Source organism: Strix uralensis, chromosome 20 (assembly GCF_047716275.1).
Source record: "Strix uralensis isolate ZFMK-TIS-50842 chromosome 20, bStrUra1, whole genome shotgun sequence".
Classification (NCBI taxonomy): domain Eukaryota; kingdom Metazoa; phylum Chordata; class Aves; order Strigiformes; family Strigidae; genus Strix; species Strix uralensis.
Window position 1 is genome coordinate 11057501 of NC_133991.1, and position 17530 is coordinate 11075030.

Below are 17530 nucleotides of genomic sequence, written 5' to 3' on the forward strand. Positions count from 1 at the left end.
CTGAATGAGAGTTGACTTCTCTTCTTTGCTCTAGCTGAGACTTGCTTGGCATCCCAACGAAAGCAAAGCTTTTCTGTCTGCTGAGTCACACTGACCTCCTGGAAACCATTAGAAACCACGTTAATTTGAAAAATAAGAAAGGACGGTCTATATTAAGCAACATATATTTTCAACATGCTGTTGTCTTCACGAGCAGAGCCTGAATCAGTATTAGAGAGATATCACACCTGTAAACCGAGTTCTTTTGCCCCTCTCAGAAGTGTGAATTATGCTCTATAGCAATGGTGTTATATAAATATAAAAAAAGCAAGACTGGCAGGTACCTTCTGGAGGGTTGGACTTGGGGTTCCTGCCACCTGTAAAACATCGCTGGCATAGGAACAGTGTAAGGGCCATAATCGAATCGTAAAAATGTAAATGGCTTACGACAGACAAGAGCTACAGCAGATTTATAGGTGTTTGGCAGCCAATTTAGTTCTTTCTCTCATTCAGATCTCATAGGAAAGGATGAAACTAGAGGTTTCTAAATACCTTGCCCTTTGGCTGTAATCTCTTCCTGTAGATGCCCGACTTTGTGATTTAATGAATTCTGTTTATAAAAAGTAAGCGATAGGTTAAATAACGTCCTTCAGTGTCATTATTTGGGTGATTCCATCACGACCCAAATTCCTGATTCTTTACCAGACTAAAGAGATGTGATTTTTTGAATTACATCATATACATTAGCACACAACATTTCCTGACTGCTGTGAATGGTGGCCAGCAACATACCGTGATGCTCCAGCTGGAGTGCAGAGTTTTGTTTGCTGCAAAGGGAGGATTCTTCCCAAAAGAAGCTTTGCTTTTAATACACAATATAAAAACAGCAAAACAAGACATGAAAAATTACAGCATGCATTAAATTTAGGGTTCAGGCTGCTGCTTTGGCTTTACAGTTGAGCAAATAAATTGTGTTGTAGTAGAAAGGTTTCAAAGTTTTGCTGGTTGCTCAGTTGAGCATTGAGCCATAAAAATACTGAGTTGCTGTTAATAAAACTTGCAGTTCATTAAGGATATCTGACAGAGAGAAATCTATGTAAATAGGGATTAGTGACTGGCGAGCAAGCTTTCTGTCATAAACTTTGAGGTTCAAAAGAGTTTAGTAAACTATTTAAAGATTCTTTCTCATTGTTTTCAGGCATTGCCAACTCTTTGCCTACAGGAAAAAAAGCTTAAAAGAAGCTGTACTTTGTACACATTTTCCGAGTTCCACATATTGCTACAGATATAAAATATAACAATGGAAAAAACCACTGCTGAATTCTGAGAAGGGATGTCAAAATTGCAGTACCCTGATGGTATTGTTAAAATTATAAAGGGTCTCCCTCTAGAAGTGAAAAGCAACATTAAAAGAATTTCTTCTGTTTCTATCACACTTTTGCATCTCTGTTTACCCAGTGTGAGTAATGGTAAAGGATTTCAGCTTTTCAATTATGATATTGCATTGACCTAATTGGGTTTCTGGAGGGCTTCAGGGAATTCTGCGTTTAAAGACTTTGTTCCCACTAAATTAAGAAAGATTTAGAAGTGTGGCAGTTTCAGAAAGGGACAAATGAACCTACTGATCCAGAGCTGGAAAAAATAAATTCCGGAACACGCTTGACTCTGAGCAGCAGAAATACAAAACCCGTGCCCTGAACTGTAAACTCCTCACAGCAGTCTTACTGGGATTAATAAATCAGAGTCGTCGTGAGCCTAAAGAAGGGACGTGAAAGCTCTAATAATTGCCATCTCCTTTCTGAGAGCGTGGAGCGAGCGCGGAGCGAGCGCGGCCGCCCGCCAATCCCCGGGCTGCGATTAACCTCCCGGCCAATTACAGCCTCATTGGCAAAGCAAACAAGGAATTATTGGCTGCTTAGTCGGGCTTTTCTTCTCCCGCTCTGTCCCCTGGTTCTCATTCTGGTTTTTTCTCCCCTTTTCCTGTTAGGCAAAAAAAAAAAAACCAACCCCATCTGCAAACACCTGATACTCATCTGAGTCCCTGCAGTTGTACAGTCTTGTTAAATTGTTACCACCTTTTCCACAAGCAGTTTTGGCAATTAACCTCATGGTCAGACACTTCAAAGGAAACAACTGTTGAGTTTAACCTCCTTGAGCTACCATGGATTCCTTTATGATTTTTCTTCAAACACTTTCATCCCGAACAAAAATGCAGACTGATAAGATTCATGTTTATTTTTCCATTTTGTCAGTTTATTAAGATGACAAATATCCTGACTAGTTACCACTACTTTGTGCTCCTGTTAATCCACATTTCTAAGGCAGGGGACTGTGCTTGCTGGAATCCACGTATTTGATACATCTGACCCCTCCTTGCCCCTGTTTGCAAATCTCTCATATATTTCTCACAATGCCTAAAAGCTCAGAAAACAGAAAATACAAGTAGAGTTAACGCTAAGGACACGAGATGCCATTAGAAATATGTAATATATATATATATATTTTGTGAAACTCCACCATTACTGAGAGACAGAACTACTTCACACATGAAAAGAGCTAAAAATTCCTCCACCTTCAATTAGAATACCAGTTAGCACGATCAGGATCTATGTTAGTACAAACTAAGTTAACTTTTCCTTCTGTCTAAACTTTTGACTACCAACATATATTAATTTATCAGACTGTGCAGCTGCTCCTTAAGCAACTGGATAGCTAATGATAGGAAAGTACCAAAGCAAATACTACATGAGTGCGATCAAGTTACTTGGAATGTTGTTCAACCCTCCATTTTCATCCTGGTATTATTGCACACTTTTTCTCCAAAGTAATCACAAAAATGTAAAATGGGTTATTCTTAGGCGAAGGTTCCAACCAAGAGCCAAAGAATACCCAAAAAGTGTTTGAATGACCTTTTGCTACTGCGCGCTCACACCCCGGCTGTGCTAATGGCTGCGCTGCAGTGGGGCTACGGGGGAGCATCACTTTTCTCTGGCTGCAAACTGCCCTGGGTGGGAAGGAGTGGCTGTAAGGGAGAAGGAACAAAATATTTGTCTAGGAAAAGAATGCAACAAAAGTTTCATATCTGTCTTGCAGTGCAAGAAGGGGAAACATTTGGGCAAGCATATGGCATATGTTTCAGCTTGTGAGGGAGGAAAAAAAAAAAATCATGATGTTACGTGCAGTTCAGACCAAATAGAAAACTTATTCTGACTATTCTCATTTGTCAGAGGCTTTTCAAAACTAAGCAGATCTCGCCATAGCTCTACATGTCAAAGGAGGAAGTAACCGGTGGGTATTGAGTTTACATTTTAGGCTCTCTTTTAACTGTTTCCACTTTTAATTTTAATATGCTTGTCAACAAAATGAAAAACTCCTTCACTCAAAGAAAAAAAAAAAAGAAGAAAGAAGAAATTAGCACATTAAATGATACATGGGTCTGGTGCTATGTTGCACAGTTCAGTGAACCCCTGCATAGATCAGCAAGATGGCTGGAAATGTCTCTTTCCGTCTGTTTTTCATCTCGAAAGCCTGTGTACTCAGCAGAGTGTGAAGAGTGCCTCTCTCCCCTCCGAACGCTCTCCTGCTCGCCCCCCCAAAAGCCCCTGCAGCAGAGAGCAGGAACTAGAGCAAATGCTTTTGTGAATTAAGAGATCTTGTGAGCGTAAATTTGGTCAGGCTGCTCCTTTCTGCAGGCCAGACCCGGCTGCTGCCCCAGGATGTGAACTGTCAGTTTGCATAGCTGGTGATGAGTTGCAGAACCATCAGTAAAGGTGAAGACGGCAGAAGCAAGAAAGATTCAAGACTGGTGGAAATCATTTCACAAGGAAAATTTCAGCCATCAGTGGGAGGAAGCTTTGAAAAATGCTGCCATTTCCGAGTCAGAACGAAGGAAAAATTAAATTACTGCCGGTGAGGCGAGCCAAAGTCGCATCTTACCCTAGGGAGAGGTTTGATAATGGTAAACATTTGACAGCTGGCCTGAAGTTGTTATCATGTTCTAACAGTTGTTAGAGTCTGAATGAACATTTCTGATAAGAGAACAGAAAGAAAAACACTAAACCATTTTTAATTTCTCGCTTTCTATATTTTAAGCCACACTGCCCAAAGCCAAACAGGTTTAATGCAGTTTGCCACCATCAGTCTGATTAAATCTTTGGTTTTTACATGAAGCAATCAGTTTGAAACTAATGGCAGCACCACTTCAGCTGAACCGACGTCGAGTGTGTACAGCAACACCTTAAGAAGAATTTAAAATAACCTCAACCCACTCGCTTTCAATATCCCTTAAATACCCCTTCACCAAGAGCAGTTGAAAGAATTAACCCTAGAGTGAAATTAAAAAAAATAATCAATTATTCAGTTTCAAGATCTACCACAAAACCTTATTTCTTTATTACTTCACTTCAAGCTGTTGATGTGTAGCCACAAAACTTCAACTGCCTGCCATCATGTAACGAAGAATAATTAGACAGGCATATTAGAAAGGTAGCAACCTTGGTTCCACCTGACCAGAGCAATAAGGAATGAGAAACAGTTCTGTTTAAGCAGAAAAAAGTATGCTATCTTCACAGGAAATTTAATTATACATAAGATTTTTTGTGCTCAGTTGTTACTGACAAAGCATGTATTGAGGAGGGAAGCACGGCTCTGCTCTGTACTGCTATTAGCAGCTCCTCCTTTAGAAAAACACAGCGTGGATATGGAAAGTACATTACATGTATGTCAAAATCAAACTACCATTCTGGCAGTGAAACATGTTTGGGGTTTTTTTTTATTATTTTTTAAATCAAGAATGCATTTCTAAGCTGTTCAACTAATGCAGCTTAACCTCACAGAACACATACACTAAACATTTACCTTCCATTAAAAATAATTAAGATGAATATGTACCATGCCTATTAAACTCTTGCTTAATAACTTACTGAAATGGACTGTTGGCAAATCTTCGTATCACTCTGTACCTAAAGCCTTTCTGCCAAGCGTGCCTCCTTGCTGCAGAGGCAGGCACATACAGCCGGCACACTTAAAGCTGACAGATACGTTTTCCCTGATGGTAATAACGATCCCAACTGCAGGCACACGGTAACGCTCCAATTAGAAAGGCAGCACGTAAAACTTGTTCCTTAGATACATAAATTAACTCCAAAACTCTTTCTGTATCTCCTACATTAACAGGTAGAAAGTGTTTCATTACTTTTTCGAATGACTCTACCCCATCTTAAAGCAAGAGTGTATAAATTGATATTAAAGTACGGTATTTTGAGAATGTTTCAAAGTAAGGTCAAACTCGTATTAAAAAACCTACTAGTGTAGGCTAAAATAACAGTCTGGCTGAGCAGCCTTCGGTGCATCTGGGTTCAATTACCCACTACATCCTTGCTATGTTTTCTACTAGCAAGAACAACGCAAGCAAGGCTTGGAGTTCACGAATAATGTCAAAGTTAGGTTACCCAGAAGAGGAATGAGATAAATCATCCAAATATCACAGTCATATTGGCAGACAATTCCCCCCCCCCCCCCCCCCCTTTACTTCATCACTGAAATCAGCACAAGATTGCATAACAACAAATAGAGGACAAAAGTCCTCACCTCACAAGGAAGAGCAAACTCAGCTGGAATGCCTGCTCTCTTACACACACTCTACAAGAGAATGAAAAGCACACGCTAAAATGATAGCTCAAAAAAAAAAAAAAGGCAAAACCCAACCTAATACACGTCAGGCAAACAAACATGATTTACCACACTGTCGCCCTCACTGATTTCTTTTTTTTTAGTGTTTGACCCTGGAACAATGAGGCTGGATTAACATTCATTATTTGCATTCAACAAGCTGCTGTGTGGAGTAGGAACTGCTCCAGCACCAGCCTTCCGAAAAAAGAAAGTGGCTGTGACACTTGCTGAAATGTTGGCTCTCTCCTTTCAAACCAGCTCACCAGTGCCCAACACTTCAACCAAATACAAGCATCCTGTGTCTTGCTTTCAGGTTGTCAAGCCAGTTAATGAGGATTTAAGAGCTGGGCAGGGAAGCAACATACTGGGGCTCACCCCAGCAGGGCCCTGGGGTGGGAGGATGCCAGACTGGGAGCAGCTGTCCTAAAGACCACGTTGAAATTGGGCTCCCGTGTCCAACGCAAACCGTGTAAGACAGGAGCTCGACTCCAACGTCACAAGCCCTCCCAGAGGACAGCTGCCACGTCCCTGCACTGCACACCTCAACCGTTCTGACTAGTCCAAAATTATGAGATTGTACTGAGATCATGAAAAAAATCACAACAGTGGCTCTGTCTGTAAAGATAGATGCTCCTCCAGGGAATGCGAAGATTGTCATTTGCTTCCATCAAGGCCCATAAAAAAGCAATTGTCAGTAAAGTTGCTCAAAATTATGTATGTTCTGGGAACTCTGTATAAAGTATTTTTAAAGCACCATGTTTAATTCTGATCAGCTCTATACGAAACATGGTAAAAGCTAGCAATAAATCACCATCATCAAAAACGCGTTTGTTTTCTATGAGGAGTTATTTTATCCATTCTGTATTCTGTTTACATCAAAGTAATAACACATTCGCAAAAAGCTCAGGTTAAATTTAGGGGAAAAAGTGTCTTTTACCCAGGCAGCGTTTGTCAGAACACTTCCAAATTAGAACATCACGAGATTTTAAATCATGCAATATCCAAATGCCCCATTATATATATATATTTATTATAAATTCATACTACTGTAATGTACCCAATTATATAAGGTCATTTCTTATAGAAAAGCACTAGTATAAAAGTTTTATGCAAGAACAGTCTGGCTGTTTATTAATTTACTATCGCAGATGAGAAGCCCTCCACTGATTGTTACACGGACATACGCAGCACACTTCTGCATTCCAGGAAAGCAACCTGCCCAGCTTCCAAAATACTAACCAGCAGCAGAACCACGGACTGAACGGACTCCGAGGCTTAGACCCTTCCTATATCTGCGCGGAAGCCACCGTCTCCCTCTCCCAGCACTTGCCTTGTGCTTACCTGTTTCCCTGGAGACCGGCATTTACAATGAATGCTATAAATATACAGACTAATTAGGCATCTTTTGAAGCAAACCTTCTAAGCTGTTTGCCATCTCAGGAATGTTTTAACTTCTGGAACAGAGAACGATCTTGGTTTACAAAGAATATGAATGCAGCCCACAGATGGGCCAAGCTCAGAGCTACAGTGAGGGAGAACCTAGAGGGTAAAAGCCCCCTCGGACAAGTCATCACTAGAGCCAGGGAACGGTGACTTTTGGCAATGGCAATCTAGGCTTTGCTGACTATTCTCCCACTGGGAACAAAGCTAAATGTCACTGTGAACCCCTAACATACTATAAAATCTGAGGGAGAGATTTAAAACTTGTTTCTAGAGGTAATTTTAAAAACTCTGTGTTCTACAGGCACACACCTTAACACATTTCTGTTTCATCAGGGTCTTATCTTCTCACAATCTATATTGCTAATGGCTAAACAAAGGCCCAAAAACTCAGTTGATGCTGAAGGAACAGAGCCAGCAGCTGCTGTAAACCTCTGCTTGGCTTGTCAGCTTATTGCAGAGGCTGGAGGATTGACACAATTAGTTTTGCCAAGGTTTGGTGGAGATCTATCAAGATTGAAAAGAAGCAATTTAGCCTTTGCTGAGCTCAAATTATCCAAATGGTACCTATTTACTAAACAGGGAGGTGCATTTGTTGCTTCCAAAGCAAACTTTCCAAAGGCAAGCAATGCAAACTGGAAAGAGACACGCAGGCAGGTATGTTTGGATATAGATAGACACAGTAACAATACTTTGTATTTCCAGTGGACTCTACCTTATATCCTTTGGTGTTATTTATTTCAGCTCTTTAGTCCTTTCATGTAAAGGCTTCACAGCCCTTCCAAATACTGGCTTTAAATGATGAAATATCTTCAGCAAAAAAAACAAGTATTTTGGGATGTATATGACTGAAGATACCCATTTTCAACTTTGCCATGAACTTTTCCAGCCAGTAAAAATAACTACTTTTGCACCCAGCACTCAGGTAAAACTTTGACAAGTCTGGCATTAATGGCTCGGAGAAACAGCAGATTCACACTCAGTTCTTCCCTACCCTTAGCATCCAGCTGGTGCAACGGGAAGTCAAATAAAGTTTCCCTACAATAACCAAGGTATTGTATACAAACAGATAAATACAGCCTTGCAGAGGAGAACAGAGTTTCCCCCGGCTGCTTGTTGGAGCCCTGCACACCACGAGCAAGACAGACTTTTCAGTAAGTAACGTGGATCATCGGAACTGTGTTCAGCACGTTAACATAAAGCTGCTTACAAGGTACAGCCCGTCAATGTCTGCTTTTATGGTTTGATCTTGCTCCACCCAAGTCAAATTTAAAATTCCCAAGTAAAATCATCCCTCACATAAGACAAGGTAATTAAACACTGAGACACACTATATATAAAAGCCCAAAGCAATCACTGTTTTCCTGCTGAACATACAGGGAAGAACTCTATACCATTAACTACACAGGGGAAGAGATGAAGTCTTCTCTCACAAGACAGTTTTAATGCCTGCAGTAAACCTGTTTAAGACTGAATTTACTTCCAGAATTTCAGTCCTTCACTTGCATGCTGGAACTGGGAGGTATGGCAGAAGGGGGGTTGTGGGCTTTTGCATCTTATGAAGAACAAAGGGAAGCAACTTCAATACAACCTTGAAACAGACCTGCAGGCAAAATTGTCTTTTGTAAAAATTATATTCCTCTGACTACGATGTGTAAGTATCTGCTCTTATCTAATAAAAAGATCCTTTTGAAGTAAGTGGTTCAGTTGGCCTGTGCCAATGCTTGTGTTACTAACCCAGAAGAAAGGCCCACTGAATACAGTATGCAAAAGCTTTGTCTGATCTCTCTATCACTTTGAACCATAAAAGCAGCAAGAGTAAAAACAGAAGGGGAGCCAAGTGCTTAATACTGGACAGCGACTTTCTTTAAATCTCTTCTACCTTCTAATTAACTATAGTGAATCTACTACATAATAGCAGCGTGTGGTAGGTGCCTTTCCTGCATAGGTAAACATCCAGAAATTGAGAAAGTGCACTGGGGCTCAGCGAACAGAAGTACTGCTTTGCCTGCAATTTTGGTTTCTTCCTTTATAGGGTTATTTGTGAAAGGAGACAGAATTCAGGAAGTATTTTGGGAGGATATCTAAACCCAATATGAAATATACATGATTTCAGGTTATCACCCAGCAGAAACATCACTTAAACATCACTTCTGCATGTTATTTATTACAAAGCAAGGAAACAACACTGTAAACGAAAGTCCAAAGATTCTCTTTATGGTCTTCTAAAAATCAGGGATTTAGAAGTTATCTGAAAAATTTATACCAGGCACAGCTCAAGCATGTATGATTTAAAAAAAAAAAAAAATTCAGAAGTTTACAGTTGATTTTATGGTAGAAAAATGCAGGAGGACCACTAAAGCTATTTAGTTCCTTAAAACAGATGTAAAGGATAAGTTTGTCTAGAATTTAGTCAGCATTTCTTAAGTGGCCTTCTATTTTCGCAGTGTGCTGTAATTGTTGAGATGTTGTCATTCACAGAACAGCAGCCATCATTCACTCTGGTATTTATAAAGAATTCATAGTGGCAAACTCTTCAGATATTCTGGCATCATTCCTAAGCATGATGAATTTCATGATGGTCTTTTGGAAAGAGTTAGGAACCTTATTCCCAGTGCATTAAGAATGAAGGTGGGGTTTTTTATGTATACTTTTTTTTTTTTTAACCTTCAAGTTTCTTCTATCTTGACCCTTTAGGGATGTGAGATCCTTCAGCTTTTTCCGAGAGAGCTTTGTGCATCAGAATGGACAACGGTGTGCCCTTGCTTCCATACTTAAAGACAGTGGTAACTATTTGCCCAAAAGCTCAGTCAAAGAGGCTGTTGTTCTACTGACTAACTCAGAAATATCAATCCAGGAGATATTATTTAATTCTGGCACATTTGAGAATCGTTGCTTAGATTTGCAGAAGTGCTACATCACCTAACACAGAATTTCACCAAAAGGAACACAGACCAAGCAATCCTTGTTCTGGATTATCTTTCTGAAGAGTCCCTGCAGATTAAGTATACACAGACTATTACGTTACTGAATGCAGATCTAGCCATTCTGGAATTAGTAAATTATTTTTAAACACTTTACAGGTGATTATGCCTAATGAATAAATAAACACACATTTACGATGGAGAGATGTTACGGTTCAAAAAAGCAATACAACATCTTTCAGTTACCCTTTCTTAAAACCCTAATATGCTTGTGCATAAATAAAGCCCTTAGCTTGCTCGAATAGACTCTCACCGAGACGTGCCGATGGTGCTAATTCAGAGCAGAAAACGCTCTTATTCCAGGCCACTGCAGTGAAGTGACATTTACCTAATGCAGCTATAAATTTCCTGATAATTAGTGGGCAGCTGATGGTGATGCAATCTGACTAGCGCAGCAACGCCAGCCTCAAACTAGCTCCCCAACACCCACAAGTTAATCAGATTTAAAAACAAAAATTTCCAAAATTCTGAATAGTGCAATGGCTCAGAGACAAAGGCTGGTGCCACTAAACTTACACCAGTTGCTGTGATCTTTTAATGCTCTACACACTGTTACTAACGCGACGTAGCTCCCCTTTACACTCAACAATTTTTAATGTCAAAAAACCCGCATGACTTTTCACTTAGCAATACGTAATCAACATTGCCTGAATTCTACATAACTACGGAGTAAATTTAGGTAAGTTCACATGGCTAAAATGATGGAATTTTGAGATGTACAAAACAGCATCTTCAAAAATAATTTTCAAAAGCTACTTCTAGAATTTCACAAGCCTTTGAGATGCCTCCGCCAGTTTTCAAAGTTGCCGATGTCATTTGGATTTTCAAAGACAAGCAGTTGAGCAATTATTTTAAAAATCTGGCACCAAATCACATACAATCTTCCACCTATTGGGAAGTGCACAGTCCCCAGTGTTGCTTCATTCTATGTCACTACCACACAAAATAATTCAGTTTGACAAAATGATATTAAGGAACCTTAATTTTTGTTTTCTTTCTCAAACCTAATGCTGGAAAATGTTTACATTCTAATACTTTGGGAGTATAAGGCTGATTAAATAGTAGCCTTACATGTCCTAGTACAGTAAGTTTATTTAACACTGCAAGAACTACTGTGGAAGTTGTAAGTAGATTCTCAGACAGAGAGAAAACACAGACCCATCCTTTAAAATACTTTCTCAAAACAATCTTTGACCTTTTAGGTGCATCATGAACAAGGCCAGTCAATCAGAGAAAGCCCTTCTCCCTGTTCTTTTCTTGGATGAACTGGTTTTTTTTCTAAAATAGTGTGATAAAGAAAAGAATCTTTCTGCACGATAGGTTAGAATATCATTCTAAAGCAAAGCATAAGATAATATTTCATGAGAAAATTAATTAACATTTGGTACGTACTCTGAAATTCTCATTGAATGCAAAGGGCCATCCATGCATTCTCAGTGCTCAGGAAGCGTTCAGCTCTCTACTTGTTTCCTGATGGAAGGGAAAGACAACTGCTAGCAGAGCGAGGATGGCACAGGAGCGCTTCCCACATTCGCTAGCGCTCCCATCTCTGTGGTGTTCGTCGGAATTAACTTGTCCAAGATGCAAGATCACAGTCACAGTTTTCCAACCGCACTTCACTTTTGGTTTTGTCTAGCATTTCGGCACAATCAAGCTCAGCAAGTAGTGATTAACAGGTCAGACTCTACCTGGTAGCAAGCAGAGCACCACAGGGGCTGTCCTGGGACCCGTCCTCTTTTAATGTCTTCTTCACTGACTCGGAAGAAGCAACCAAGTGCACTCTCATCATGTTTAGAGATGACACCCAATCGGGAGGATGTGTCAAAGTGCTCCAGGGCAGGGCTGCCACTCAGGGGGACTTGGGAGGAACAGGCTGACAGAAAACCTGGCGAAACTCTACAAGGCCAAGTGCAAAGTCTTGCACCTCGCAAGGAAGAGTCCCGTGCAGCAATACCAGCTCCGTCCAGAACCACCTCCCGCGCCACACCTGGTCAGGACGCGGAGAGCAAAGGTGCATTGGGCATGCTACTGCAGGTCACTGCTGCTTTAGTAAACACTTCTATAGGGGATACAGCTCCTCTCTCCATCAACAGCATCCTCATGTGATCACAAACCTGACAAGAAAGTAACTGCAGAGATTAGGATGGATTTTAGTAGGCCTACCTAATCCCTGCATGCCTAGTGCAAAGACCAATAAAGCCAGGGCATGTTTTTCCATGTACTCAGCTTTTTAGTTCATATGCTAATTATAGCCCATGCTGATCTTTAAAAATGAAAAAACCCACACAATTAAAAAAACTACAATAGGGTGAAATCATTATGTATATTTTTGTTTCGAATTCCTAGTTAATAGAAGTGTTGGACCATCTAGATCCTACCAATACGCTTTTGAAATCTATCTTTAGTTACGTATCCAACACTAGATAGGAACCTTCTGACCTCTCTCTGATTTAAAACTTGGTTGTAGCATTACTTTTTGTCATTCTTTTTCCTTATTAAAAAGGGCAGTGTGGAAAAAAGATGATTAAAGATATCAAACAAACACCAAACCTCATGTGAATGGACTGTTGGAAAATAAAGTACGATTTAATGACGTGAGAAATTAGATGAAACTGTCAAGTTTAAAGAATCTTAAAATGGTTAACAGGTCAAAACATAAAAACTTCTTTATGTATAGAGTGAATATAAAGGGAACATGGTAAGTATCTGCCAAGGGTTAATTGCAACCCTGCATGAAAAGCAGTTAACAAGTGAGAGTTAGAACACCCAGGAGGAAAAGAAAAATTTTTCCAGTGCCATGAGAAATAAACAACAAGGGGGAAATATTTCCTTTGGCCACTGTTACCTCCTCTCCAAAAGCTCAGAGGAGCAGTGGGAATGCCAAGGCCTGGTTTGCTCTTGACTCCCTCTGAAACATTTGTCTTCATTACCACTCTTTTTAATCAGGGCTCCTTCATGAGTGTTTCTGCTCAGCCCCCAAGGGGCAACTCTCGGCTGCGATAAATCAGCATCCATACCGCAAGTCACTAATCAGCACTCTCAGGGAAAGAATAACAGCAAAGTGCAGACCACTAAAGGCTTGGAGAAACCTGAAGGCTTAGTGGCCTCAAGGAAGAACGGCCTACATAAAAATAATAAGTCAGTGAACCATCACTACCTTCTAGGCTTAGCAGGACTGGCATTCGGAGAAATTATTTAAAAGCCTCTTGCACACAAATTGTTCTCACTGTGTAAAGCGTACTTTATCGATAAAGAGGAAACGCACTATCATCCCTGAGCTTGCTTTCACTAATTCAGTGTATTTTACGTCTACCTCCTACTAGAAAACATTCAAGGAAACACAACTTGTAATGGATACCTAGTGCTGCTGTCCTACAATTTCTGGACAGAGAGATCAGTATATAATGAAATTTAAAGAAGAAGAAAGGAAAATTGATCAAAGATAACACATTCCCAAGACACTTTCTATATTATTGCACTGGAAGAGGAAAGTATTTTGTCTGTTCCTTTTGTTTTAAAAGGTTATTTATAAACACAACTAAACAGATGCCATCTTAAAAGGAAAATATCTGCATAGGTTGTCTGTGCGCATGATGATCTCCCCACATCTGATTCCTTTAAAACTACTGTGCGATGTTCCAACTGCAGAAACAATTAATATTTCAATAGTCATTATTATTCCTTAAAATTGTCCAAATTCCCAAGTCTGCATCAACGCTTGCCAAACACATCACAGAAAAAAGCTGAATGCACACCCAAAACCTTTCTGCTTTTTCCCAAATAGCTTGGATGCCAGCACCACTATGAAATAACTGTGAGCTGTAAAACCGTACTAAGTATTGGCATCCAAATTAGCAAACTAAGCACCCTCCTATCCAATAGCTGTTAAACAAAAATCCCAGAGCAAGCTTTTCCAAAACCACAATTGCAGCCATCCACAATTTTTTCCCTGTTAAGACTCATCTCTATGGTACCTGGAAACCTGGCCCATGTAGATAAAGCGATTGTGGCCATACATGGAAAGATCACTGCAAAAGAAGAATCTTCCACCGTTCCTACTTCCAAAGCTCAGAAGGTCCAGAAATCACATCCACCCAGCGAGCAGACTCCAGCACTGAAATTAAGCATTACTGTAGAAAAACCTTCTACGATCCTAAGCCAACAAACCAGGATTATTTACTGTTGTCTACTTCCTTTTCCTCGAAGTTTTGGACTATATAAGCTGTAGACAGATTCGGTTATAGCGGGGAGGTAAAGAAGGGCACCTGCAAATGCTTCTGCACGGCCTCTTGCATGTGCTTCACTGTTTGCTGTTTCTATGGTGGGATGTACAGCCATAGCTAAGTCAGCTTCTGTGTCTCATACAAGAGTAGTTTTAACACAGCTCTGGATTCTGGGTTTAACTCTGACTAAAACTAAGAAAGGATAATGGTCCTGTGCTTTAGCCGCAGTAGGGCTCAGTGCTTTGCAAGTGTCCCATTAGCAGAGGGCCTCTGTCTAACCGGCTTCCTCGGGATGTGGAGTGGCAGGACCTGCATCGCCTCGTGCATGACCTCTGCCAAACTCTATTCCTAAAGCACCACTGGGATAGAGCAGCTTCTGACTGCAGGTTTAATCCTGAACACCAAACAGAGGGGAAGAAGAGAGATACAACCTTTGCTGTTAACTCATCATGAACTTCTGAAGGGCTCTGAGCTCACGCCCAGGTTTATTACACTTAAAGGGAGGTCACCGTGAGCAACATAAAAACATTTACTTCTTCATATTAATCAAAAAATAAGTAAATAATCTGCTAATTAGGCTTACTAATTAATATGCATTTGAATTTAGAAGTTACCCAAGTACCTCATTTCAGACCCTTAGAAGTAGCATACACCATTCAGTTTAGGGAGACACAATCTGCTCGAACGTTGAATCTTTTGAGTGCTATAAATAGGTGGTTCAGTAAAGTTAGAGATGGGTTACATTAGAAGAGCTGCGAAACCAAAGCATGGAATGTAACAAAAATATTCTCTACATCAATCGTGCTCCTTTACTTCAAAGAATTCAATATACTTCAGTGTTCCTTTCTCAAAGATGAAAATTGTCATTTAAGTTGTCTGGTCCCACTCCACTTAAATGATCCTTTAATTTCCTTTCTTATTTCTAAGCCCTCAGGTGGCTAGTGCAATGCTATCTGGCCTTGGTTGCATGTAAAGTTCACAGCTCCTTGCCTGATCTCATGATCCTCTCTCAAAACAGCACTTTCAGAAGCGTTTCCTGTCTAGCTCTGCCTTGCGTGATGTGCTCCTTGGCTGAATCCGCTGCCAGACTAAATCCCTTTCGTGGAAAGCCGTAGAAAACTCGGCGCGGCCCCTTCCCCCTCCACCTAGGGCCTGACATCCGGAACTGACTTCGGAAGTACTATAATGGTTACCAAATTTTTGGGAACTGCCTTAGCTTTTCTGAGCTAAACATATGTTTAGTACAGGCAGCATCCACCGTCACCACTTGACCTTATGGCAGCCTTCGAGTTGCTGATTTTTCTTTTCCTTTTTTTTTTTTTTTCTTGAAAAAACAAGAAAACTTTTACCAGATAACACATGATGTAAATGCAAAATTATGTTGTGAAATGACTGCAAACATGCTGTTTTCCAGATGTTTGACGAGACGGTAAAGAAACAGCACAAAGAAGGGTCAACAGTTTCCGTCAGAGACTCTGCTGGGTTCCACATGAAAAAAACCCCAAACCCCAACATTCAGATCTCATAAATTCAAGGGACTCTGCGCAGCTGTCGAGCTATTTAGACTTTAGAAATAAAACGTAAGGTTCCCGTCATCTGCCAAATTTCACTCCATCGATAGGTGGTTAAAAGACGTTTGACTGTTAACATTCTACAAATTTCCTAAAACCATTATTACCTCAAATGAAAGAGACTGCCTGGGAATCGCTGCTCCTGGTAAAAGCTATGTGAGGTAAGTGGGGCTGTGTCCTCTGCTTGCTTATAAATACAAATCTTCCCTGAACCGCACGAAAACAAAACTTTGCAGGAGAAAACGATCAAAAGGAATTGGAAGAAGAGATGAAAGAAAATAGTAGCTGCCAGGCACTTCCCCTTATCCCCACCACGCCAAGAATGACCAATACTATTGCCACAAGCAATATCAGCTTTTATTTTTCATCATCTAATCCCCCAGCTGGTGTCAGAAGGACAGACAGATCACCCTGTTGATCACGAACGCTGCTACCAGCACGGGGCCCCAGGAAGCTGCAGAGAAGTGGACATCTTTGCATGAATCCATCAGGATCAGCAGGGCTGGAATTTCATTTTGTTCCAACTCCACTTCCTCTCTCAGGACACAAACCTGTCCTTTTGGACGAGACCCGCAGCGGCAGCGATTATAAGACTATTCTTGCTATGCTTTTCTTCAGGCCCCCTTTCCACTCAAACAATTTTTACCGAGTACGTTACTTGCAATGGGCTGGGTGATATTTTTTACAGAAACTAGATGAATTAATTTTGAATTTCTGCATATTTCTACATAGGAAAACACCAACCTTCATTTACAGACAGCTCTGCCAAAATAGAAACTATGGTTTCAGACCCGCTCATTTGTTAGCGTGTGATCCACTCCACGCAGGATCACTTCAAATGCCTTTAAGACGTGGCTTAGTCCCACGCTGTGATGTTTACGAGGTCGCCTGCAGCTTCCTCACTCAGCTAAGGGGAGGATGGTCAGGCTCTTGCACCCAGCACAGGCAGGGATCACCACAGCCTGGATGCAAACTCCCACCCTGCATCCATCAGGTTCCCGATGGCAGAAGAGACACCCCATGAAGATGTTCTACACAAAGATACTGACCAGCACGATTATGATGAATGATAATATGACTTTATGTGACTACAACACCACTGAAAATATTTTAACTCCAGACAGAGCACGCATCTGCAGAGCTACTCTGAAACTGCTTATTCTGTTCTAGCTGTACCAATCAATTCCCCCGCAGACAAACCCCAAGCCTACAATGAATTAATCCACTGTATTCAGCAGCAAGTAATAACCAGTAGTTGGCAGCATGGTCCCTCTACCTCAAACACACGCCTTGGGGAAATCTCCCTGGGCTGGCAGAAAACTGCATCTAATGGTATGTTAAGGACATTGTTGTTCTCCTCCTCTGCAGTAATCAGCATAAAAAGTTAGCGTGCTCTGCCTGCCTCACTATCATAGCAGGATACTCTTCTTCCAGGAAAGCCCGACAGAAAAGATGAGCTGGATTTCCCTGTGTTATTGACTCGGTAAAATCCCTGGTTTGTCTTTTTCTGTATTATTACAGCATTAAAATATTGAATGTAGTTAAATACGTACTCAATTTTATTTACAGTGAAGGAAATAATTCATTTGGTTGTGAAAGAGTTAATAAGGAAGAAAATCACACACAGTGCGTGTTAAAGGTTAGAGGAATAATCAGTCATTTG

At 40.6% G+C, this 17530-nt stretch overlaps 1 protein-coding gene across 17 annotated transcripts in view; it reads right to left on the reverse strand.

Moving 5' to 3' along the window:
* The window catches only part of BCAS3 (BCAS3 microtubule associated cell migration factor), a 372074-nt gene that overhangs the window by 161645 nt on the left and 192899 nt on the right, over window positions 1-17530 (reverse strand). The window contains exon 24 of one of the 17 annotated variants that reach the window (XM_074890737.1): window positions 12109-12187. The exons of the other annotated variants lie outside the window; for them this stretch is intronic. Within the exon in view, the coding sequence (XP_074746838.1) occupies window positions 12180-12187 (8 nt within the window). The 3' untranslated portion in view covers window positions 12109-12179. Of the gene's footprint in view, window positions 1-12108; window positions 12188-17530 lie in introns of those variants that run through there. 17 annotated transcript variants of the gene reach the window in all.